General features: G+C 37.7%; 1 protein-coding gene and 1 long non-coding RNA gene across 2 annotated transcripts; both read left to right on the forward strand.

Moving 5' to 3' along the window:
- The first annotated feature begins 1,848 nt into the window (after positions 1-1,848).
- LOC137272399 (uncharacterized) lies at positions 1,849-15,541 on the forward strand. Its single transcript, XR_010956089.1, has 2 exons — positions 1,849-1,925; positions 15,186-15,541. It is a non-coding gene; the product is annotated as an uncharacterized lncRNA (long non-coding RNA).
- A 187-nt stretch (positions 15,542-15,728) lies between these two features.
- Positions 15,729-23,995, forward strand: LOC137272398 (lysosomal thioesterase PPT2-A-like). Its single transcript, XM_067804775.1, has 9 exons — positions 15,729-15,938; positions 16,532-16,685; positions 17,731-17,823; positions 18,688-18,742; positions 19,623-19,675; positions 20,771-20,854; positions 21,441-21,525; positions 22,369-22,423; positions 22,818-23,995. The coding sequence occupies exons 1-9, from the start codon at positions 15,789-15,791 to the stop codon at positions 22,959-22,961; spliced, it is 873 nt and encodes a 290-aa protein (XP_067660876.1). The 5' UTR covers positions 15,729-15,788; the 3' UTR covers positions 22,962-23,995.
- The last annotated feature ends 499 nt before the right edge of the window (positions 23,996-24,494 follow it).

The raw sequence follows: 24,494 nt of genomic DNA on the forward strand, positions 1-24,494 counted from the left end.
AACTTTGACTGAAAACTAGTCAGTTCTGTGTTGGATTGGATCACCTGTGGAAGGCTGTTCCAGAGAACAGGGGTTCTGAAGAAGCTGCGATCGCCCAGCCTGTTTTGATGGGTGTTAGAACAGGCAGATGTTGTCCTCCCAATGGCAAGGTTTGTACTTGTTAAGGACGTCATGTAGATTCTCTCTGCATCCTTCAGCCAGTGTAAGTTCTTTAAGACGGGACTAATATGCTGGTCCTTCCTTGTCCTCTTCACGAGTCTGGTGACTGGTGATGTCATTGAAGCTTGTTGGTTGGGGGTTTTAGAATACCACAGCAATGCATTGCAGTAATCCAGCACATCAACACACAGGACTGGACTAGAATGACAGCAGTCTTTGTATTCAGCAATCTTCTTACTTGGCTGATGTTTCTCATGTTATTGTGTGCCATTTTACAAACTTTTGAAAAGGGAGATTCTGCACTTAAGATGAGTCAAGGACAAAACCTGAGGTTGCCAGCTTTGTCACACACCCTTCAGTCTGGAAGGTGGTCATCCATGCACACCTTGATATCTTCCACAGCATCATGAGATCAAAAACATTCCGGACTGATAGTCTCTGTGACCCTATAAAGTCTAGACGCAGCTGAGTGTCATTAGCATAAAAGTCCAATGACAGATGATGTACCCTTGCAATGTCTCCAAGAGTGGCCGTATAATAGTTGAAGGAATGGGTACAAACACAGTACCTTGAGGGACTATCCCTGACCATTGCTGATTGGAATCTTCCAAAGTGAGTGAGCGAATTTACGCAGCTTTTAGCAATATTCCAGCAATATCATGGCAGGGGCACCAGAGACAGGTTTCATGCATTTTACTCATCTGGGTGAGTCTTCCAGAGAAATTGCATAGAAACCAGTCAAAGGAATCAATTGGTTTGATCAGCGGAAATCGGCTGATCAGCAGAAAATTGCCATAACTGATTGGTTTGTCTGTCCAACCTCAAGAACTTACAGACCGTCCCATAAATCTGAGTTGCTGTTTATGAAACACATATTTTTTGTTAATTCTGAACAGTGACAGCCACACTTAACATACATTTAGATCTACAAAATGACAAGACGTCAAGGAGTGGCGTGCATGAATATTGAACAAAATATGCGCAAATTACATCGCTGTATATTTCAAGAAAGTTAACTACCCACTATTCTATTTCTTTAGTAACTGTACATATAACAGTTAGTAAACACTCTCTAGATAATTATTTTAGTGGAACGTCTTATACATAATTGCTCGAAACTCCATAAACAACTCCATATAGATATCCCTGACAGTCTTTACTGAAATGGAAAACATGAAATTTATTATACCAGTACAGAGTGTAGGCTGATAATTTGTTGGGGCATCGCGTCATTTGTTCTCCCCTGACACCGGCTATTACACTTCAGTCCTATGGTACGTCTCGATGTACACTGGTTTGGACCACATTTACATTTCTGGAAACTATGGCCACCACAATTCAACGCGGAAATCACAGCAGTCCGGAGAGAATAGCATTGTGTACAGGCCGTACTAAACATCTAACCTTCATGCACGAAATTTCTTTCTCCACCAGTACCGTGTGACTGAAACGCGATGTATGCAGTACGTGGCGAACTAATTTCAATGAAATAGTGAGACGACCCCTTACTGGCACAGCAATGAGAATTTGAACATTGTGTTCACGTAAAGTTCACAACTGATCACGTTTGCACTGTGCATTTGTCTCTTAAACTGAAAACTGTTGACACGTTTGTAGCGAACTTGCAAATCATCTCCCTTGGTGTTGAAAAAAAAAAGCAATTAGAGTTAGCTCCCTTGAAAGTCACATCTGCGATAGATAAAATGTCCTCATATACTGAAAACGAAAGCGACGTTTGTATGAATTTTGACACAGACAAGTGACAGGTAAAGTGAACCATTTCCTTATCTGAGGATGATTAATCTGGTCAGGGTTTTCGTTCCCAAATGATCCTTTCTACCCGTATATTCCTCGTAAGGAAACATGAAACTGAAAAAAGCCAAAACAAAACAACTTCGCAGTCTTCGACAGCTGTCAAGAACTTGGTGTTTGTGTCTTTGAATGGCAGTTAGAAGTGTTTCACATAACGGAGAGAATTAAACAATCCCAACTTATCAATAGAAACACACGGTTTCCGATTTATATGTTTTTACCTGACGACCAAATGGGTATTCATTATTCTCCGGATCGTGTTTCTCTTCATAAAGAAGTTGACGTCCATACATTCTCGCTAATTAGTGACAAGTTTATTAGTAACTGGGGCCACATGACTCATATTACTAATGCATCAACAAGTGCACACAGTGCAAATATTGGTGTATCAGGGCGCCAGGGCCCACTTGCACAAAACGATCTTAGAGCTACAATTATTGTAAATACTTAAAGGGGCACTGATGCGGAGCAATTTCCGTGGACTGGTGTAAACTTTTGTTATTGTTTTTCTCCCGTGAGTACCCGGATGATATCCCAGAATTCGTGACTGGTTCGTGACCTCTGCTGCGCATTCCGTAAGCGCAATTGATAGTTTAATTATAGACAGATCAACCCTAGGTGAAGTCATTTTTACTTCATAACAAATGTATGATGAAAACAAATGAAACACTTTGAAGGTTAATCATCTGCCAGTGGTAGAAATGGTAAAAAACATTCAGGACGGAAAAATAACGAAGCCAATGTACATCTTTATATTAAACCCTAATTAGTTTATTGTCATATTTGTATGATTCTGAAAATTAATAAAAGAACACACGATCTGCTTATACTAATAGTAAATTTCTAACATAACAGCAACATTTATACATTGTGTAGATTGCCAATGTGGATCCTATTTCACACACATACGCGATCTAGTGTGTGTTTTCTGTCATACAGATTCTGCTGAATGCTTCAACAAATAAACTAAAACAAAATGCAAATAATGAATGTAAAACAGACTAATTTTATAGCAACAATGTCAGGCTACTACCTTGTTCAGGGATATATCCATCAATATCCACGTAAAAGAAATCGTATTCCATTCATCTGCAGCTGGTAAATAATCCTGCTCTATGTCGCGTGTCTTACAACTGTCTAGTTTGCGAAAAAGTAACACATCGTTTCACGTCTTTCGTTGGTGAAAACCAGATAAACCTCTCATTGGTCTCCCAAGATAGCACACCTGGCAAACTAATTATATGATGTCCACTATTCTAAGTAATTTAGTTAACCAATAATGAGCAATCAATCAATCAACGCAAGGGTGGTTAATTCTTTCAAGGGAGGATGTTGTTTTTGCTCTCACTCTTTACGACGGGGTGTAGTCATCTACACACACTGCCTTTTGACAAATCCGCTAGAAGATTAAAGTAATTAATCAATCAGTGTGTTATCGGTTAATCCTTTGATCGATGTTTGTTTTTGTAACTCAGCTGATAAACCCTCTTGCATCACTTACATGCACATATTACATAACATACAATACATTTGCCATTACAGACCTTAATTTATAATGTTGAGTATTTACTCCAGACAGGAGAAATGCCAAATGGGAACCTTTGTTGAGTAACCGAAGTGGTGTTGCTACTAATTATACGTGTTATAAATTCATTAATTGACCATCCAGAGAATGATGACAAATAACACATGTAGGTTTACACCATCAAACGTGAGTTACAGCAAGGAAGATGTAATCTCTGTGTCGCATGCAGTCTGAGAACACTTATGGGCCAAAACTGTTTTGAGGATACCAACGGAATTTCGTTACATAAGGAATACACACAGGCATTTGCTGTGTACTTGGGTAAATAGGTGAAATAAGGGTTTTTTTTACGTAAGAAAATTTTCAGATTTCTCTACCAAAGGCAAAGTCATCGTTTTTTGTTTACGAATTCAAATAAATCAACCGTGTGTTTTTATTATCATAAATAATAAACCATTGTAGCTACCATAGCTACCAAAATTTACGTATGATATTTGCTATCACAGCTGAACCAACACTCAAAACTACCTATATATATAAAGCTTTGCAATCTTCCGTACTGAAACAAATGGCTTGCTACGTGCCTGTAGACATCATATTTTCATGTAACATCGAGGTTAAAAACACAGAAATAGGATCAAATTGGATCAGTAACTATACTATCCAAGCATCCGAAAAGAACTACACTGCTGGGATATTTGGTTACGATCAGACAAGGGATACCATGGATATTTTTAAACAAATGGCATATGATGGGCATCCGGCCTCCTGACTGTTTAGGTGAAGAAATTCTGCTAATATGGACAGGAGCCCAGTTCCTTTGTCCGTCACGGTCGAAGGAGCGGGCGCTGACCAATTTGCGGTTTGGTTTCGTAATTCGACCGTTGGCGAGAAACATTATTCGCTCCGCATCAGTGCCCCTTTAAGATCGCGATCTTAGGCTTAGGCTACAATCGCCATCCACTTGCACAAAGCGATTGTAGGCTAAGATCATTGTAAGTTACAATCAAAACTTACAATTGGTCGGAACCAATTGTAAGGAGCTAAGATCATTGTAGTCAGTAGCAAAATGGCCTCCAAGTTGGTGTCAATTTCACACAAATAATTAGCTTTACATTTGGGGATTGCTTTCATATTGCATAAAACTGTATGATTCGCCTTGACACTTCAGCGACACAGAGAATGCAACATCGATTTAACGTCAGAAATATTGTTATTTGCGGTAGTGAACAACATCATTATCGAGTCGATATCATAGAGTACAATTCTCACCCGGTTCAGTGTTGAAAAAAGTATGAACACCATACCTTTTACAAAAACAAAAAAGGATAGTAGATCTAACGAAAGGGGTCTGCATACGATTAGCAGTGGCCATGACCTTTTCAATAACTCAAGGGCAGCTAATTTTAGTTTTTACGCAAGATAGGAGTGGTTTCCCTTTAAATACAATGCATGTTCTGTAGTGACAGAACAGATATCCACATATTTCTTTTTGGTTAATGATTTTGTCTTAGTTTATCATTGAAATAATCTACAGTTGGATAAAGTACAAAAATATGTTTTTTTCTACTTGTAAAAATTGAATCTGACGAGAGACAAGAGTTTTAATCTATGTATTTTAAATATAATACAAGTATTTTTCAAATGGAAAAATACACTAGCTTGGGTATGTGAATTTTTTTTAACAAAGCAAAAAAATAATTATCAAGAAACACTCCCACAGTCATGTCACACTTTCATATCTTTACAAACCTAATGCTTGTGGGATATATATGGGATTTTACTCCAAATAACACCAATGCCAAACTATGTTCAACTGACAGTCACTGGCAAATCATGGTACATTTAGGTGTTATGTCATAAGGAAATTTTATTTATGTGTTATCTTTTAATTTCATGATCATTAGGTCAATAACTCAAGACCCAATCTGTTAATGTATTTGTTTGTATTTCAGTATTTGCATAAAACATGACATTTCTGTGGTTGCAGTATCACATGTTTAGTTCATAAAAAATTAGAATGTAGAAAAATTAGAGAATAACCCCTGAGGTACGAGTGATTATACATGGTACCTTCTTCCTTCAACGTTATTATTTACTTCAAAGATTTGTGGGTTGGGGTTGTTTGGGTTTTTCTTTTGTTTGTTTGGTTTTTTTAGGTTTGTTGTCATGAAAAATCTGCAAGGTGCGCTAAAGAAGGAATGTCATCTGTGTGCACTAACCAGTTCCACGTTGTATTTGCGCTGCATGCTATGCGCACTTGAAGACAACTGTAGACAGGAGTCGAGTTTAAGAAATTTCTACGTCCAACGTTTAAGAGTTCGATCTTAGTTAAGATTGCGATCTTAAATCCATGATGTCTTAAGATCGTCTTTGTGCAAGTGGATTGGGGCAATTTTATGGTGATTGTAAAGTTGATGGTAGGGGCCTATGATTGATTGTAACTAAGATTGCTCTGTGCAAGTGGGTCCAGGTAATTTTTCAACAAGGAGTACCTGAGGCTACGCCATATTTAAGAGTATAGGGAAAAGTTAGAGTACTGAATGGAATTTAATGGCGTGTAACTTATCTTGTGTTTTGATTCATATTTGACCCACAACATTGCTACTCTTGTGTAAACTGATCAAGAAACAATAAAGCAATACTTTTTCAGGTAAATACGGTAAATGATTCTAAGACCCTACACCATTGCTTTGGTGCATATCAGCTACATTTTCTCATTTTTTTCCAACCGTATTGTGCATGTTTTTTATCTGTACATATGCCAATATGACTTTTATCTTGAGCCTTGGTGTATCATGCAGAATGATATGAAATTGGTAAGTTTCTTTTCACAAACGACGACAAAGATTTAATAAGTTGTGTGAGCTGATGCTAACAGTAACACATTTTTTAAGCAGATGGATTCTTATAATTATATTCAGGTAGAAACAGTTGTCTGTTTGTCTTATAATAAAAATAAATTAATTAAAAGTGAAATTGGTCCATAGTACAGCTAATTAGTATAATATTATATCCATCACATCATCAAGAAAACACAACAAACACAAAAAATATGGAGCTTGTAACACAAACAGTGATGTTGGACGTTAGATTTTGCAGATTATTAACTTTGGATGTTCAAATGAAAGGACATGTATCCTCAGTAAATGTATTAGTGACTGTGGCTAGAATAATATAAATAAAGTTCAAGTGGAGGTCACTGGCCACAAGCTTGGTTTAGCTGTCTGTGGAAACCACTACTTCACAAGTAGGTCAAGTGCCCTGTCATAGTTATTCAAGGTTTGGTCATGGTAATAGTACCAACTTAATGTGACATGGCATGAAATCATTGGAAATATTAATCAACAAACATAAGATCTACATATACTCAAACTCCACTGTTTCCCCCCAAATGAAGGCTTAATTTGCTTTTGAATGCTTCAGGAATTATGTGGAATAAAATTATGGTGAAAACTGGCCGCCAGAAAACATTACACAGAAAGGATTTAAGCATCCATACATACACATGTAGACACACACTAGTGCTGGACCAGCTTACTTGGTTCAAACGGGTCCAACAAGTCTACCTGGGCCCCCATCAAACAAAGCTCTAGTTCTCATAACTTTTCTCATAGCATTTGTACCTCCTATATCCTGTAACATAAGAAGAACAAATGCTACGAGAAAAGTTTCAGGACCTTAGACTTAAGACAACTTTGTGAAACAAGGCCCAAGAACCTTGATTGCCATGGTTACTTAAGTGATGTATATCGTTATTGTTAAACAGTCTTCAAAGTCTGTTGTTCACATTTCTTAGTGACTATGCACGCACTTTCTGCTGACTTTTATAAGTTTGAGTTGAGAAAGACCCTTGGATCATTTTAAGGTGTGTCTGTAGAATGCTTTCTTCAAGGCTCCTGTTCAGGAGAAGGAACTGCATTTGTGAATGTAGAATATTCGCATGCATTTTTGTTTCTGAAGTATGAACATTCATGCAAACACTCATGACTTCGTGGAATTTCACCTCGTGAAACACGTGGAGTTGAGGCTGCACAAGGTTTCCTCAATAGCGGTTTAATTTTTGAACAGGATTGTTAGAACTTTGGACTTGAACAGTCATGTTTTCAACGACCCCTGCCAAAATATAGTGATAGATTGGCGAGAGGTTGTGTAGTTGACGGCCAATCATTATATTTGATTATGACTCTCCAGCTGATAGGGTGCATTTCCAATACCTATTGATAGTTTTTCATTGAAGTCACAATAGGACTAGATTGTTGTGAACAGTGTTCCAACTGTATACATTTATGCAAACAGAATTAAAGTGAAAATAGATTAGTCACAGTGTTGAGAGTTTATTTCATAGAACAGTGCATAGCAGCTCCAGTAAGACCGTTCTCAATCAGCTACTTCTCCACATCTCTTGAGACCTACGGTAGATACCAGGGTAGGGTCCTGTGACGAGCTGTCTCCAACCAGACCATGTTTCAAGGACTGGAATGTGATATATATTGGGGTTTTGAATGAGATATTAAACACTTTGTCTGCAGTATTGATGACTGCTTACCAGCTGTGTGCACATCATAGCATTCTGTGTATCTTATTCTTGAACCTTTCCAATATTTTGCGTATTAATATTAAGATATTTCAAAGCATGGTTCCAGAGTAAGCATTGCCTTGGGAACTGCTCCAAATAGTTACAGTAATGGCATTTCATCATGATATGTGTATTGTGATGGTATAGCATAGTGACACATTTTGTCAGATGTTTGCTATTGTGACCTTGCTGAATTGTCCAGCCACACTGTGAGTCTTGTGGGAATATATTACATATCTGACACTTTGTCTAATGACTAAGGCTGTTATGATTCACTCACACATTTGGGAAATGTATTCAGTTCGTTATTCATGGTATATTAATGAATATTTACAATTTTTTTTTTAAAGCAGGGCATTTTACTTGAACCTTTGTAACTGTTTTACAAAGTGAGATATGTAGTAATGGAACATGCTCTAGCCTTGCATAGTTGCAGTAGCGCAAGTCATGATAGTTAAAAAATCCCATCGCCCGACACCCGGGGCAAGTCAATTTTCATTTCAGACAATCAAATAATGGGAAGTGGCTTTAAAAACATTTTTGAACCCCGGCTTGCAGAAGCACATGTGAAGTCAGTTTGCCAAGGCTGCACACAGTACTGTTGGCAAAAATTAATAAATACAAAGTTTTAGTGTCATCAGATCACTGGTTAATTCTGTGACAAATTAACACTGCCATCATGGGTGTTCCATATTGACCATCAATCACCTAACTACAATATTGTATTCATGAATAATTATTTGCATTCATTACCCAATATTCATGATATGTATCATGTTTGTGATAAAATGTATTTGCTGCAGCGCTGTTAATGTCTGTGGTAACCATGGTAGCACAGGCAGGCAGATCTTCAAATCAGCATGATCAAACTGATGATAATAGTTGAAATGAATACTTTCACAAATGTGGTAATCGGAATAATTCATATGACCTAGAATTTTTTCTGAAATTTTCAAATATAGCAGATTGTGGCAGACAAACTGAAAAAAAATCAGTTTGTCTGAAATTGGATTTTGCATAAGTCCTTTTTCTCAAATTATTGATCATGCTAAACAAAGTTCATAAACATTTTATTTTTTAATACTTCTGAAATCAGTACAGGACAGCAAGCAGATAAGGCATATATGTGTTTATTTCACGCAATCAAAATTAGTTTTACTCAATTAAAATCTGGGAGTAAATTAAACCCACAAGAATCACTTAAAACCCAATAGGTCAATAATACCTTGCATACTTTACTCAACTAAATTGGATTGTGAATGAAAATTTTTTGTGGCACCCAAACTCTACAACAGCATTAGCAAGTGTCAAGGGATGCCTATATTTACCATGTTGACATATACTATTATAGTCATAGCCACTGTCAGGAGTTTATGGTAGTAGTCCCATGACTTCCATTTTGAGTGTTTATAGATGGCTGCCAAATATTTGGTAATGCAAGAATTACTAAAAACTTATGTCTGCTCAGAGGCATTTTTATTTATATGTTTATCAGGGTTAATTGCCCAATAAGGATAAGAAACTCTTGGTAAAAATAATCAAAATATGAAATGGCTCATACATAAATAGGTATGGGAGTAAATACCCAATTGCTTGAAAACATATCTGGTGCTCTGCAGCTGACCTTTGTAAATTGTAATTGTAATTTATGATGGCTTGAATTTAGAATGTTTAGTTCTTGTTTCGGAACTTTTATCGACATTTGAACAGACATAGGGTTCAGAATTATGGTTTTTGCAGAAAGCTCTGATAAGTCCACGAAAAACATATAGTGGTAGCCTGTTGAAAACTCCAAACTGCTGAATCTAATGATTTGAGCTGATGGCAATTCACAAATGTTTGTAATTATAACTTAATAATGTTATATTCTTTTCAAGTTCTAGTTCTGAACTACTTATCTGAGAATGCAAGTTTCACATACAGTTGCCTTAGCTCAAAGGCTTGTTGTTTGACACTGCTGTCTGCAATATTCTAGCTATATATCTCAGTGGTCTGTAAACATTTGAGTCCAGTGATCAACAGCATAAGCAACAGCACAAGCATCAAGCATTGATACTCAGTTGGGATACAGTGAACCTGACCACCTGATCCCGTTATTTGACGAGCATGGGTTGCTGACCAGCAATTCATGGGGTTTGTACAACAGTACCTTCCGACTAGTGGTGTTCTGATTAAGCATGTTCATTGAAATAATTGAAGATTGGTCACAGTGGCCAAACGACCAGGCAATCAATCATATTTTCTCATATTCAAACACAAACGATTTTGAAGCTACTGTTTTTGAAACACTTGACAGTGGAACGTATTTCATTAGCTGGCAAGGCCAGAAAAGCATTTTTACTTCTCAGAAAACTCACTTCACTTATTGAAAGGTCATGACTCACTGACTGAATATTTCTTGAAGACTCCTGGAAGTTTATGTAGAATAAACTTTGTCATCACTTTAAAGTAACTGGTTGTATCATGTTATACTTACCTGCAATAACAACCTGAATTAGAAAATTTGAAAAATGTTGCTAACCAATCTTTTGACGATGATTGCTCATCGGTAATGAACCAACCATCGATTGTGAGATTTCAACCAATGCCCAACACTACATCGGACCACACTGCCTGCTTCACCTTGTGCTTCATGGCATGTTGGCTGTTCTGTAAGGTGAGGTTTTCACATGTTAGCCAGTGCAGGCTAATAATCCTATTAGCAGAAATAAATCTGATCAATGTACAGTCCTGTCTGTCCTGTGTTGTATTTAGTCAGTGTGATGTGAAAACTGTAGTTGTTATTATATACAGTGGAAGCTGTCAAAACCGGCATCTGTCCAATCCAGCAAGTTATCAGCACCTGCGGAAAATCTCAGTCTCGTCTGTGACTTGTACAATTATCATCAGCTCTACAATCCAGCACGTTGTCTAAACTGGATTATTTCTTCAGTCCCGAGGTGTGCTGGTTTAGACAGCTTCCACTGTATCGTTACTGATGTGAAAGATTGTCTGAGTAGACATCATAGTAATAGGAAGAGGTGGGGTAGCCAAATAGTTAATGCGTCTGCTCATCATGCTGAAGACCAGGTTCAGTTCCCAACTTGGGCACTGTGTGTGAAGCCCATTTCTGATGTTTCCCACTGTGATACTGCAGGAATATAGCTAACTCTTAAATATCAACTGCTTATTATATGCACTAACTGAAAACTCCACATCCTTATATAAAGCTCAAAATGTATGGGTCAGTGGGTTAGTCAAGTGGTTAAAGTGTTCGCTCATCACACCAAAGACCCCAGTTTGATTCCCCATGTGGGTATAATGTGTGAAGCCCATTTATGGTGTCTTCGTTATGATATAGCTGAAATATTGTTAAAACAAGAGACTCAGTTACTCAAAAAGCATGACAACATGGAGATACCCTGTCTAGGTGTTCCAACGGTAATAGTACTGTAAAATTTCAGTTGTTTTCCAGGTTAATATCTGAGGGAAACCTAAAAACATCTGTTCATAATGTTAAGTTTCAACCTCTGCGTGTCATGTAAAATTTTTGGCCCAGGAGCAGTGCCAACACAATGAAATACTAAAGATATGGAGGTGTCTAGATTCAAATATATAAACAAACCCTAAAACCCAACAATACCACTGTTCTTTTTGTATACCATGTCAGTGCTATATTTTTTCACCAAGGTCAGTGCTTCACAATGGAAGGGGTCCCCAGTTGCAGCCTGGGGCTGTTGTTAAAAGCCACATTTCCAGCAGACTGACTCCAAGCAATGTAGACTGTTAAAAGCATATTAGTCTTGGAAACTGCAGTTTGTAGAGAAAACATTTAGAACTCACCTGAGGCAATTTGACTAGTGCTAAAGCTGTCCTTTTGATGACTAGGTTTGTTTTGTTTTTATTTTCCTTTTTATACTGGCAAAGTAGGTCGTTGTCATGTTTATCCCAGGTTCGGCTACACAGTGGAAGAATGGGGTACAGTTATTGTACATTCATGACCAACAATGTGTTTTATATTATCATCACCCACAGTGCTGGTAAGGGCCATGAACTTATGTACTTAGGAGATAAACATCATGTGTTGGCCAATTTCCGGGTGTTATTGAGTATTTGAAGCACGGGAATGCATTTTGAACCGACGGTGTCAGACAGAGATTTCAAATGAAATATTCCCGTGCTTCAAATACTCAATAACACCCGGAAATTGGCCAACACATGATGTTTATTGACATTGTAAACACAAAAGTAAACCAAAGGGTTTTATTGTCTGCACTCGTTTACATCGAGAACGAGTACAGCAGTGAAGTGTCATTAGCTGGCCGTTTCAGCTGGTTCTCATGGTAGCATCTGGAGTTGCTCATTTGTGACGTCATTCTAACTTTACGTCACAATATGATTTGAATGAAGTCACCACTGTTGATGATGCAACAAAACAATTGTTTGCGAGGTTTCTACGTGTCAGTATGCAGTAAATAGTCTTGCAGTTTCCGGGAATTTAATACCATTTGATCATGTTTTTCAATCAGTCAGATTACAGAACACAGTGACTTTTGGTCTGCAAATTGTCCTAAATTAAGTTAGCATTGAGAGGCGTTGACATGGTTTCATTGTATTAGTCTGTTATAAGGCTGCACTGTTACATTTCATTATTGGGTTTCATCATGTTATCAATGCGATAAATGTTTCATGATAATGGTATCAATGTTACAGGGATTTCCTTGTGTTATATTTAGTGAGTATGGTTTTACAGAACTTTTAGCAATGTTCCGGCAGTGTCATTGGACATTGCACCAGAAATGGGCTTCACATATTTTACCCATCTGAGGAATCAATCCTGGGTCTTCAGTATGACTATTAAACACATTCACCAATCACTAGAGTAATTTCCCTTACACCCTTGCTGCCCCTACACCTCTCTAAACAATGTTCAACCCCTGCAACCCACAATCTCCAGCCCCTACACCCCACAATCTCCTGCCTCTCCACCAGTCTCCAGCCCCTACACCCCTCAATGTTCAGCCCCTTACACCCAACAATCTCCAGCCCCTACACCCCACAATCTCTCGCCCCAACACCCCACAATTTCCAGCCCCTACACCCCACAATCTCCAGCCCCTACACCCAACAGTCTCCAGCCACTACACCCCACTGTTATATCTCAGTCCCAACACTTACACTCCAACACCTCTGTAATTGCCTCCTGCTATCCCATTGTCTACCACACCCAATCGACCTCTGCTTTATAATTACAATGATCACGCCAGTCAATGAAAGTCACACTGGTGGTACATAATAGGTCTCGTATAACATAAAACACATCTCTGTTCTATTTGTAAATCATTTATTCTACCTATGACCACACAAGCCAGGTGTGTACATCAGTCAAGCTGGTCAGTGTTTGGGGAGAGTCACGCAATTTGAGTTGGACATGCTGGAATTACTGACAGTCAAGTTTGTTAAGGTACTGTATTAATTACATCCAGGGATTTATCTTGCTGTTCTGAGAGGTGGATATTTGGTGCAGTTTCTTAGGCAAAATGTTTTAACATTTAACTGTAGAAAGCAAGAGCTGTTCCTGGTTGTGAATGCTGTGATTATGGTTATTGTCCAAATTTTAGAAATAACCATATTTATGAAGTGATTTATATCGATAATTTAATTGTTTTCCTTCAATTTGTGACATGCCTTTTTTTCGAACATGGGCATATTTAGAAACCCTAGCAGCAGTCTTTCTATCATACACAGATGAACACAACATGTTGAAAGGCAAAATAATTGAACTGGTGAATAAGCAGGCTGCTGAACATGGAGAATACATTATTATGATGACAGGTGTTAGTGCTGTCATGGTTATCTCTCTATGTGGACCAATGTTTGCTGTGTGATAACAGGATCACATGGCCACACGTGATACACTGTTAATACACAGGTTGATGTCTACAGTCACTTGCAGCACATCAGGTAGGGAGAAAAGACATTTGGTGATTTTGTGTCCTTGTAGCAGAGTAAGTAACAGATGGGAAGTCCATTATTCCGAGTCCATTATTTATAATAATAAATAGTAGCATCAAACATTGCATCATTTAAAGACTCTTTTCATGTCTATCTCTACATAAAAAGTGGTTCATTAACTGTTGGGCTTGAGGTGGTTTGCATCAACAAGAAACTGTAACTTTTAATGTCAGATTAGACAGAATCTACTATATATGTTTTGCACTGGTGTCTGGACTGATCTATTTGTCGTTAGTGGATGAGGAAAGGTGTTATTATTTGTCAACATGCCTGCACATACAGACTGTAATATATTGTTTTAGCACTATATGCAGAATGGCATGGAGGGACATTCTGAGGGCACGAAAATATTTGCGTTCTCCTTGTGGAACATGTTTCAGGGTGATGATTGTTCTGCATTCATTTCAGTAAACTCTTTTGTAATCATATTGACAGGCACACTGAGATGATTTTAGTCAAAAAGTCAAAATGACAAAGTATGAGAGTTGTGCTTTCAAAACAGTGGAACCTACAAGGTCACAATGCTGTGATATAGTTTAAATGATATTCTGATGCCACTACAGTTTGATGTGAGCATCATTCATAATGAACCTGTATTCATACTCTCTCAACTGAGTTTGCACACATCATCAATTGTTTCAGCAGTTATAGTCTGTATGGCTCAAAAGCGAACTGATAAATTGCAGTGGAAAACTGATAAACATAAAATACTCAATAGAATGCTGATCATAATCACATCAACTCTGTGAGTTTGTTTTTGGTTTTTGGGTTTTTTTAAATGTTGGGCTGGAGATATTGTATGTTATAGGGGTCCCTTTCTCTGCAATCCTCCCTCTTAACATATGTTTGAACAAACTCACTTGCCTAAGGTGAAATCACATGTATGACATGTGCTTCGTTGTGGGTCAGGACTGAAGACCTAGAAACTCTGCTACCGGCAAGTGACTTTAAGAAATTACTTGTCGTGACTAATTTCCCTCTTGCCCTGATTATGATGACATAATTATGGTTGAGATCCATCTGCAAGAACAATGGGAAACCCTATCATACTGTAGAAACTGTTTAACCCTGCTGTAATAGTATAAAATGAACATTTGTATTTTTTTTCTTTCATAGTGACAAGTACAAAGCTGAGAAGAGAAAGCCCACTGCAGAACGGGGGACATATATCCTGTTTGAAAAAAGAATGTGATATTTGGACCTTCTTGAAAGAGTTCTGAAAACCATTGTGCCTTCCTGCAGCTGCCCAGGTGTATTACATGCAGGGGTTCATCTGCCTCCACTTCCAGTTGTCAAGGAAACTAGTCCCTCTAGGATGAAGTCACTAGCATTCTGTTTGTCATCACTATGAAAGTCCAACTAGCCATTTGTTTCATAAGTAGACACAAAACAAAAACATCATGATGAGGAAGTAGTTTTTTTCTTACTTTTGAGGAATTACATCAATTGGATTGATTATTAGACATAAAAATTCTCTTTGTGTAATTGTTGCTCAACTATCAAAGTTCTGTATTCATTCGTAAACAAGGAAGTTTCACAGTTTAGGCTCAGATATTTCAGCTTTGTTTTGTGGTGCAGATTTATGACTTTGAGAAGCTGATTATGATTTTATTGATGGTAAATTACATAAGGGCTTGAAATATTATACTGTTTCATCAATGACCTGTCAGATTTGACATCACAGAACCCAGTTCTTGTTCAGTAAACGACTCTTGTATTATGCAAACTGTTTCCATGATGAAGCTGGAGGTGTTGGTGTGTGTGTTGATGATGCTGACACTGGTGTCAGGATACAAACATGTTGTCTTTATGCATGGCATTTTGGCTGGACCATCCGAATTTGACAAGTTTGCACAGCAGATCAAAATTGTAAGTATTTTATAAAAAATCAATTAGATTTTTGCAGGTGGTTATTGCCAAAATGAAATCGCATCACACTGCTTTGCAGACCATTGTGACATTATCAGCAACAATGATGCCACAATCAAGTGACAACAACTTTTTATCTAAATGCTAACCTGTACGTGTTACTCTTTAGGCACTAGGTAAACTTAAAATGTTGGAAGAACTATATTGAATGTCAAACAGAAACTCCCCCTCAGCAAATCACAGGTTGCGATTATATATTTGATAACAAAATATATGCAGTTGAGAGTATGTGTGTATGCGTGTCTGTGTGTGTTTGCAAGCATTGGTATATGCGTGCATGCATGTGTGCCTGTGTCACAGACTCAAGATAGTTTACCCAATTCCTGACACCATACTCTTCAGATAATCTCCTTATTGACAAGAGTTTAAGGTAATCTTCTTTGGACAAGAGTTTAACTTTAAGATATGTTCAAAGAAACCTAATATATCCCAGAGAGTGGAATATTCCATGGTTTCTGTATGAATATATGAACACAGTAAGAGTACTTCTTCTTTGTACATCTCTGGTAACTATTGTCACATCTCCATTTCAGGATCACCCTGGTACCAATACAACACAGATTAATGCATTTGTGGACGCGTACAGTCTGGAACCAATGTGGAACCAGGTGGAGAAGATTCAAATCATCTTCTCTCAGATCATGGCCGACAACCCTGATGGCATCCATCTTGTCTGCTTCTCTCAGGGTGAGTGAGAGCATGTGACATAGCTGTTGCCATGGATATGAAGGGATGAATTTGGGGTGAAATGGGTAGAGTACTCCAGTAACACAACCCATTTTTTCAAGTGAATGTAACTGATAGTCTTACACATTACATAAATTTATGGAACTGATAATATGAACCAAACTTGCATCTTCTATTTGTTCTTCAATCATGACAATGAGCACACTAAATCACTCATTCCATGTAAGGTTTTGCATTGCATTGTTGACGACTGATGCACCGACAGTGCTGACAGTGACAGTGCAAAACATCGGAATCAAAGCAAACTTCATGTCAACAAATCATCCATAAATGAACATTACAAAAATGAGTACATCTAATAATTAATGAACATTAGAAAAATTAATATATCTAGTAATTATTTTGTGAAGTCTCATCCATAAATGAACATTACAAAAATGAATATATCTAGTAATTTTTTTGTGAAGTCTCATGTCATTAATGAAATAATTAGGAGATAAACATACTGTGTTGGAAAATCAGAGGTATACAACGAAATTATAATAGCTCTAAATTTGATTTAAAGCTATTATAATTTTGTTATATACCTATCATTTTCCAACACAGTATGTTTATCTCTATTCTATCCATAACCATGTTTCCTTTCTACCATAACCACATTATTCAGATTTTAAGCAAATACATGTTTTTGAAACTCAGCGGTATATAAATGTGATTATATACCTCTGAATGACTTCAATTAACCAATCACAATCCAGTAATTACTGAAGTCATGGTAGAAATATCATAAAGTAACCTCAAATAATTGATTGTGTGACTAAATGAGTATTTGTTTTACAGAAGATTGATAGGGAATGAAACAGTGAATGACTTTTGTGAACTTGCACTTTTTTCCTTTATCATTGTCAAATACCATGGGAAAAAACACTGGAGTTTTACATGACCAGAACTGTGAATGGTTGATAGTGATATATATTGGCGATAACTGTTCTGCAGCCACTATATGTCATGTGAAGTGAAGCTGTTTTTAACGTTGCTGGTGTAGGTGGCTTGGTGTGTCGTGGTTTGCTGTCCATCTTGCAACACAATGTGGACACCTTCATCGGTCTCAGCTGCCCCTTGGCTGGTCAGTATGGAGGTGAGCATACCACTGAGGGACATCAAAGGACATAGTTTTTTGTTGTGTGGATGGACTTTGTAGAGTGTTAGGAATCATTGGTCCTGGGTTTGGACCCCAATTTGTCCTGATCATGCTACTTGGTTAGCCAACACTAGGGCTGGCTGGAAAGGTTGATAGTTGCAGAGATGTTGCCCCTCCTGAATTTATCGGAATTATCCTGAAAAATCCATTTCAATTTCAACTTTCTGTCAAAGCCAAATTCATTTCGATTTTCATCCCAAAAAATGACAAAAGCATAGACAGTCATACTGGAGGACAAGTATCATCTTTGTCTATCAGTTATGATCTACAGGTGAAGTGAAAAGGGGTGTAATGTTGCACTTTAAAATATTTCGCTGATATGACAACATGCATGGGTGTGTCTGTTCGAGCTAGCCCAGACTTAAGCTGGTTTTTTAGTGCTAGCCCACTGAGATACCATGCAGCAGTTAAGCATGAATACCCCACTCAGACACATTATACTGACTCCAAGCCAACCAGTCCTTCTTGTAACCATTCATTAATGCCAAGCACCAGGCCGGGACCAGCAAGTGCTGTATTCTAATATATTTTGATATGACAAGGCCAGGAATCCTGTGACCTACCGCTCTCCGGACAGACGCTGTAACCACTACACCACGGAGGCAGTCTTTGGCATCTGTAATTTGCTGGTTTGCAGCAGCTTGTTTTCATGGGTCATGGGAGTCGTTTGGCCCTGTTAGCTTGCATCCTGCTTACATTGCCCCTAACTCATGCACACGTAATGTGACATATGTCTTCCCTCCAGTCATAATGATGTAATACAGTTGCAGTCACTTTCACACCCTGTTCTTTTTCTTCCAGACACCGACTACCTTAAGTACCTTTTCCCAAAATATGTCAAGTCAAATATTTACAGGTGGGTGATTGAGTGTCCAGTTCCCAGGCAATCACATGATTACAAGTTACTATATCTTGGATGTTCCAGTGAGAGAAAATAGTTTGCTGGTGAAAATGTTTTCTTGGAAATCAGTTTACTTGAATAATTAATCATCAAACATGAATAATCAAAGCAACAATTTTGAACACGGTAAGAAAATATGCTTAGCAAATTATTTGTAAAATTAAAAGTTTAGACAGCTTATCATTATGCACTGTAAGTCATGAAATTTATGTGAACATTTTATCAGTGCAAAAAATGTGTTTATACTCTTCTCACATTATTATTATGGGGCATTTCAATCTTACCATGTCTACTTTTGAGAACCCAATTAAAGAATGTCTTGATGTCTTTATTGTCTTCATGTTAGCATTCATCATAACAATACAGAAAATAACAACAATTTAGACATCTCTCTTAAAAGTAATTGACAAATGAGCTCTAATTTCCATGACACAAGTTGATATCCTTTGGACTTATTCATTGGCAAATTTGCTGACATGTAACAACAACGGATGTGTTGACACTACATATTAAACCAGTACAAGTCACTTCCTCATGAAAGGTACCTCAAGTCACATGCAGTTATCACTGGTTACAATCACTAGTCATTGTTTAAAGTCACTCGAGCACATCAGCCAAACTGGACATTCTTTACCTATGCAGGAAATCTTTGAAATTGTGACTTCCATCCAAGCAATTGTGATCAAACATGGCAGTGTAATCAACACAGAGCTTGTATTGATATTGTGACCCATTTTAGACTAGCCCCTCACACTCATATTAAAATAGTCATGCATTAATTTCATGATTAACAGTTTAGTCAGTTGTTGATTTTCAGCCTGTCATTCCTTTTCAGATATTTCTACACTGACATGGGGCAAAAATGGTCTGTTGCAAATTATTGGTATGGTGAGTAGTCTGTTCAACAACACAACATTCCAACTGTTCAGTGGTGTCCTGACCTGTGATGAACCGGGGTAGAATAGGTCTTCACCAACCCATGCCTGCCACAAAAGGTGACTTAACTTGTCGTAAGAGGTGACTGATGGGATTGGGTGGTCAGGCTCACTGACTTCGTTGCCACATCATAGGTTCCCAGTTGCGCTTATCAGTGCTCATGCTGTTGATCACTGGATTATTTTACAGACCACCATCATGCGGCTGGAATATTGTTCAATGTGGTGTAAAACTCACTCACTCACTCACTCACTCACTCACTCACTCACTCACTCACTCACTCACTCACTCACTCACTCACTCACTAACAATCCAGTGGACTATAAAAGGCCACCCTGCTTGTCGTAAGAGACGACTAACAGGATTGGGTGGTCAGACTCGCTAACTTGGTTGACACATGTCATCGGTTCCCAGTTGTGCAGATTGGTGCTCATACTGTTGATCACTGGATTATTTACAGACTGCCTTCATATAGCTTGAATTTTGCTGAGAGCAGTGTAAAACTAAACTCACACATGAGCATTGATCTGCACAATTGGGATATGATGATGGGAGACGATATGATGTCAACCAAGTCAGCGAGCCTGACATCCAATCTTGTTAGTTACCTCTTACAACAAGCATGGATAACTGAAGATCAGTTGTAGCCCGGGTTCTGGATACACTGTACTCCAGGGTTTGGGTTCACAAAGTAACCTTGTTACTAAGACATTTGTAAGTCTGTGTTGATGTATTGAGTAAGAAAAGACCTAGAATAATGATCGATTTGTGCAGCGTGCCAAAGGACTCATATGCACAAGGCAATTTTAACACTAAGATGATTGTAATATACTCAACATAAGCAGTCATAGTGTTAATGTTGGTTTATGCAAATTGTCAGAGGTCCCCATCAGATATTCAAACAGTAGACGAGAAATTGTGTCTTTAGAACAGTCTTCCTTAGCTGAGTATTCTCTCACTCTCTCTTTCCCTCTCTCACTCACTCACACTGTCAGACTCTCACACATTCATCCACCTACTCACTCATGCCATGATGTTTAATTTTAGATCCACATCATCAAGATGAATACCGCAAGTTCTCCGACTTTCTGGCCATCCTCAACAATGACACTTTTAATGGACAAAGTCAAAGTAAGTTTCTATATGTTTTGTTTTGTATGACGTTTCATTACATAACATTTCCATCTTCTACGGGATGCATCTTTAAGAAAATGTCAATACATTCATCTCTGAGATTGCTAATACAGCAGTGTCTATTGACAATATTGATAGGTTCTTAAACCTTTAAAGTATATGTACTTGAAAAGTATGGGATGAAATTATGAATTTACAATAACTTTTCTTAGTGTTTTAGCTTTCAATACAGTTGTATATTATCAAAATTGTAGCTAAAACATGATCCAAACTCAGGGCATCATTTAGTGTATTGTTACTTACACTGGCGCAACCCAATATTACCAAGTGTAAACTCGTGATTAGTCTAAGTTGCACCTGGTGCAAGTCAATTTTTGAGTGGGTAAATGATTTTACAAAACATAATAATTCAAAAGCATATTTCCTTCATAATACGTTGCAGTAAAAGCAGTGTTTCTTGAATTTGTCTTGTGCAACTAGGTTCTTATCTTTGGCTGCACCTAGTGCAAGTAGGTTAACATCACTTAAATCGAATCTGAAACATGATATGGTACTTAAAGTTCTTGTCTGTTTGAATGTCTAGCTTTCAAGGAGAACTTCTCTCGTTTGAAGAAGATGGTTCTTGTTGGGGGTCCAGATGATGGTGTTATTACCCCCTGGCAATCTAGGTAGGTACCTACCATCATCACGGTTAGGTTCTGTTGAAGTATATTGTCTTTACAAATATGTCCCCAATTTGCAGGGAAAAAGACCTTTCAAAATTTCCCACTAGACCCCAGGACCAGTGAGTGGACAATACCTAGTGGTCCTGCCTGTACTTCACTGGTTTAAAATAGTATTTAAAGATTTACGTACCTATCAATACAAAATTCACTGGCCTCCAAAACTGCTGCAATTTTATCTTTTAGTGGTCCTTATGAATTTTTTCTAGCCAGGGACCAGAGGACCAGTACAAATTTCACACACTGAATTTGTCTTGAGAACTGTCATAAAACTGTAGATTTTTTATGTTATATTCACCTTGCCTGATGTCAGTATTGCATTTTAGGGGTCCAGAATATCAGATGGTGACGTCATATAAAGTTTATCATTGGTATATAAAGAGAAACAAGTTAATGAATAAGAATGTCACAAAGACCATACCCAATCTCATTTTAGTAATGTCACTGGTGTATAGTATGAGATCAGATTTGGAGTATCTGATGTTGTCAAATAATTCGTGATCACCACATTGAATATTTGTATGATAATATCACAAGCATCTTCCCATGAAGAACTGGTCCTTAGCAACCCATGCTTGTTGTAAGAGGCGACTAGAAGATTGGGTGGTAGGGCCTACTGACTTAGTTGACACATGTCATTGCATCCCTTTTGCGTAGATCAGTGCTCATGATGTCAACCAATTTTGTCTGTTCAAGACTGAGTTCACATAGATGGAATATTGCTTAGTGCCGTGAAACGAAATCAAGCTCTTGCCATTCTCACAAGAAATATCTCTTTTTTCATTTTAGTCATTTTGGAATGTACAACGGCAGTGAGGTGGTTCTCCCAATGCAAGAACAGAGGGTATGTTTCAAGCCTTTACACTCCACATAAGATAAAGACATTATCACACCTTAATGAAGTCTAAAGTGTATTTAGACTTCATTAACAAAAATGGGGAGCAGGGTCGGGGTCAGGGTCAGGGGTGGGGTGTGTGTTCAGTAACTCTTGATTTACTCTAATAGAGCTTTGGGTAGTATAAGGGTTAAAGCATTTGCTCACCACACTTATGACATGGGTTTGATTCCCCTATGAATACAATGTCTGGAGTCCATTTCTGGTGTCCATCCACCATGGTAACATTGGAATATTTCTAAAGGCGGTGTAAAACTAGACTAACCAATTACAGGCACACACCTATACATCCACACCAACACATTGCTGATTCCATTCTGACACACACTGTTCCTCTTTCTAGTGGTATATAAACGACAGCTTTGGGCTGCGCACACTGTACGAACGGAAGGCAATTACAGTCTTCACCTACGGTGGAATTCCTCATATCAAATGGCACTCCAACATGGATATCTACAAAAAGAGTGTTGAACCATTCCTCACATAGACTGTGTTGGAAGGTGGATTGTTGCCTCCTCCTTGTGTCATGGTATCTAGAAGAAGAGTGCGAAAGCATTCCTCAAATAGACTGTATGCTGAATTTGACAGCAATCTTCACCATGTGTCTTGAATTCTACAAGAAGAGTGTGGAACCATTCCTCACATAGACTGTATGGGGAGTTTGACAGTAATCTTCACCATGTGACTTTATGTCTGCCAGAATGATTTGGAAGGCTTCCTCACACAGATTGTTCGCGGAGTTTATCATTGCCTTTTAGTTGTGTCTCAATATGTACAGGTTGAGTGGGTAGCAATAAATCAAAGTGTGTGTATGAAGACTGACGACCTATTGGTATTGTGTCTATATTTACTGCATTTGAAACAGGAAACCAGAGACTGAAACCAAGAGAGGAAACCAAGAAAACATGCTGTCATGTAAGGGACATGTGTCAGACATGATTTTCTACAGGTGTTCTGTGTATGACATGTTTTTACTGTTTAACTGTTTTATACTGTGATTTTGTTACAACTGAACCATTTTATCTGACGTTATGATTTTGTTATGTGTGCAAAATGAACATTTCTTTATGTTTAATTGACAGTATTTTCATAATTGTCAAAATACAACACAATTTCAGACAGTTAAATTACACACTGTTTTGATGGGTGGTATTTGTGTTTTAACAAACAGATTTTCAATCAAATGGTAAAATGTGTTGAAAATCCTTGGAGCCTTAGGAAGAATTATGAGCTTATGGCTTGATTTGTATAAATTATTCTACTTTGCTTTCTTGAACTGAGATATTTTTCATATCATAGAATGTTGTTCTCCATTTTATTTATACTCTGAAATGTTGCTTTTACACATATTTTTAGTATGTTGATTTTAATCATTATTTTGTCAATAGTTTTAATGTGTACAGGAATTGAGTATATCTCATGTTTCATGAGATATATACAGTCTAAAGATGTTATATAAGTTTGACACTTGTTTGCTATTTATTACTTTTACTTTTGTATTTCAGTGTCATTTATCAAAAATATAAATTTGAAATGTCTGTTTTATTCCATGGGTTTGTGAATTTTCAGTGGGTCAGACAGACATCTGAAGCTTACGAGAACCAATGTCATATTACTTTGAAACAGAATTCGTGAACACCCATGTTTCTCTGCCTTAGTGAAGCTGGTTTAAGTCAGGAAGAAGTGTTCCCTGTTGTTAACACATTTTTGTTTCACAGTGTTAACTGCTTTGGGTGGCATTTTAGAAGTTGGAAAGTATGATATTGAACAAACTTTATGGATAGCAAGTTCTTTTATTTGTGATTCCGACGTTTCTTCCAGTGGGTGGTGGTGGTGGTGGTAGGGTGGGGTGGGGTGGGGGGTTGTGTGATACTAATACTATGCAATCCAAGGGAGATCACTTGTGTCAGCTAGTACGGACGACATGAAGATTTGTCTCCGAGGCCTAAGAGAATTTTGAAAAACAGAAAATATCAACCAAATATACCAAGCAGATTATAGGCTCTGTGCTTCACGATGT

Source organism: Haliotis asinina, chromosome 2 (genome assembly GCF_037392515.1).
Source record: "Haliotis asinina isolate JCU_RB_2024 chromosome 2, JCU_Hal_asi_v2, whole genome shotgun sequence".
NCBI lineage: Eukaryota > Metazoa > Mollusca > Gastropoda > Lepetellida > Haliotidae > Haliotis > Haliotis asinina.

Excerpts from the sequence above, each read along its gene's own strand:
- LOC137272398 (XM_067804775.1), top strand. The coding sequence starts at position 15,789 with ATGCAAACTGTTTCCATGATGAAGCTGGAGGTGTTGGTGTGTGTGTTG. Across the intron at positions 16,686-17,730 it reads TCTTGTCTGCTTCTCTCAGG|GTGGCTTGGTGTGTCGTGGT; the intron begins GTGAGTGAGAGC and ends TTGCTGGTGTAG. Across the intron at positions 22,424-22,817 it reads TCCCAATGCAAGAACAGAGG|TGGTATATAAACGACAGCTT; the intron begins GTATGTTTCAAG and ends TCCTCTTTCTAG.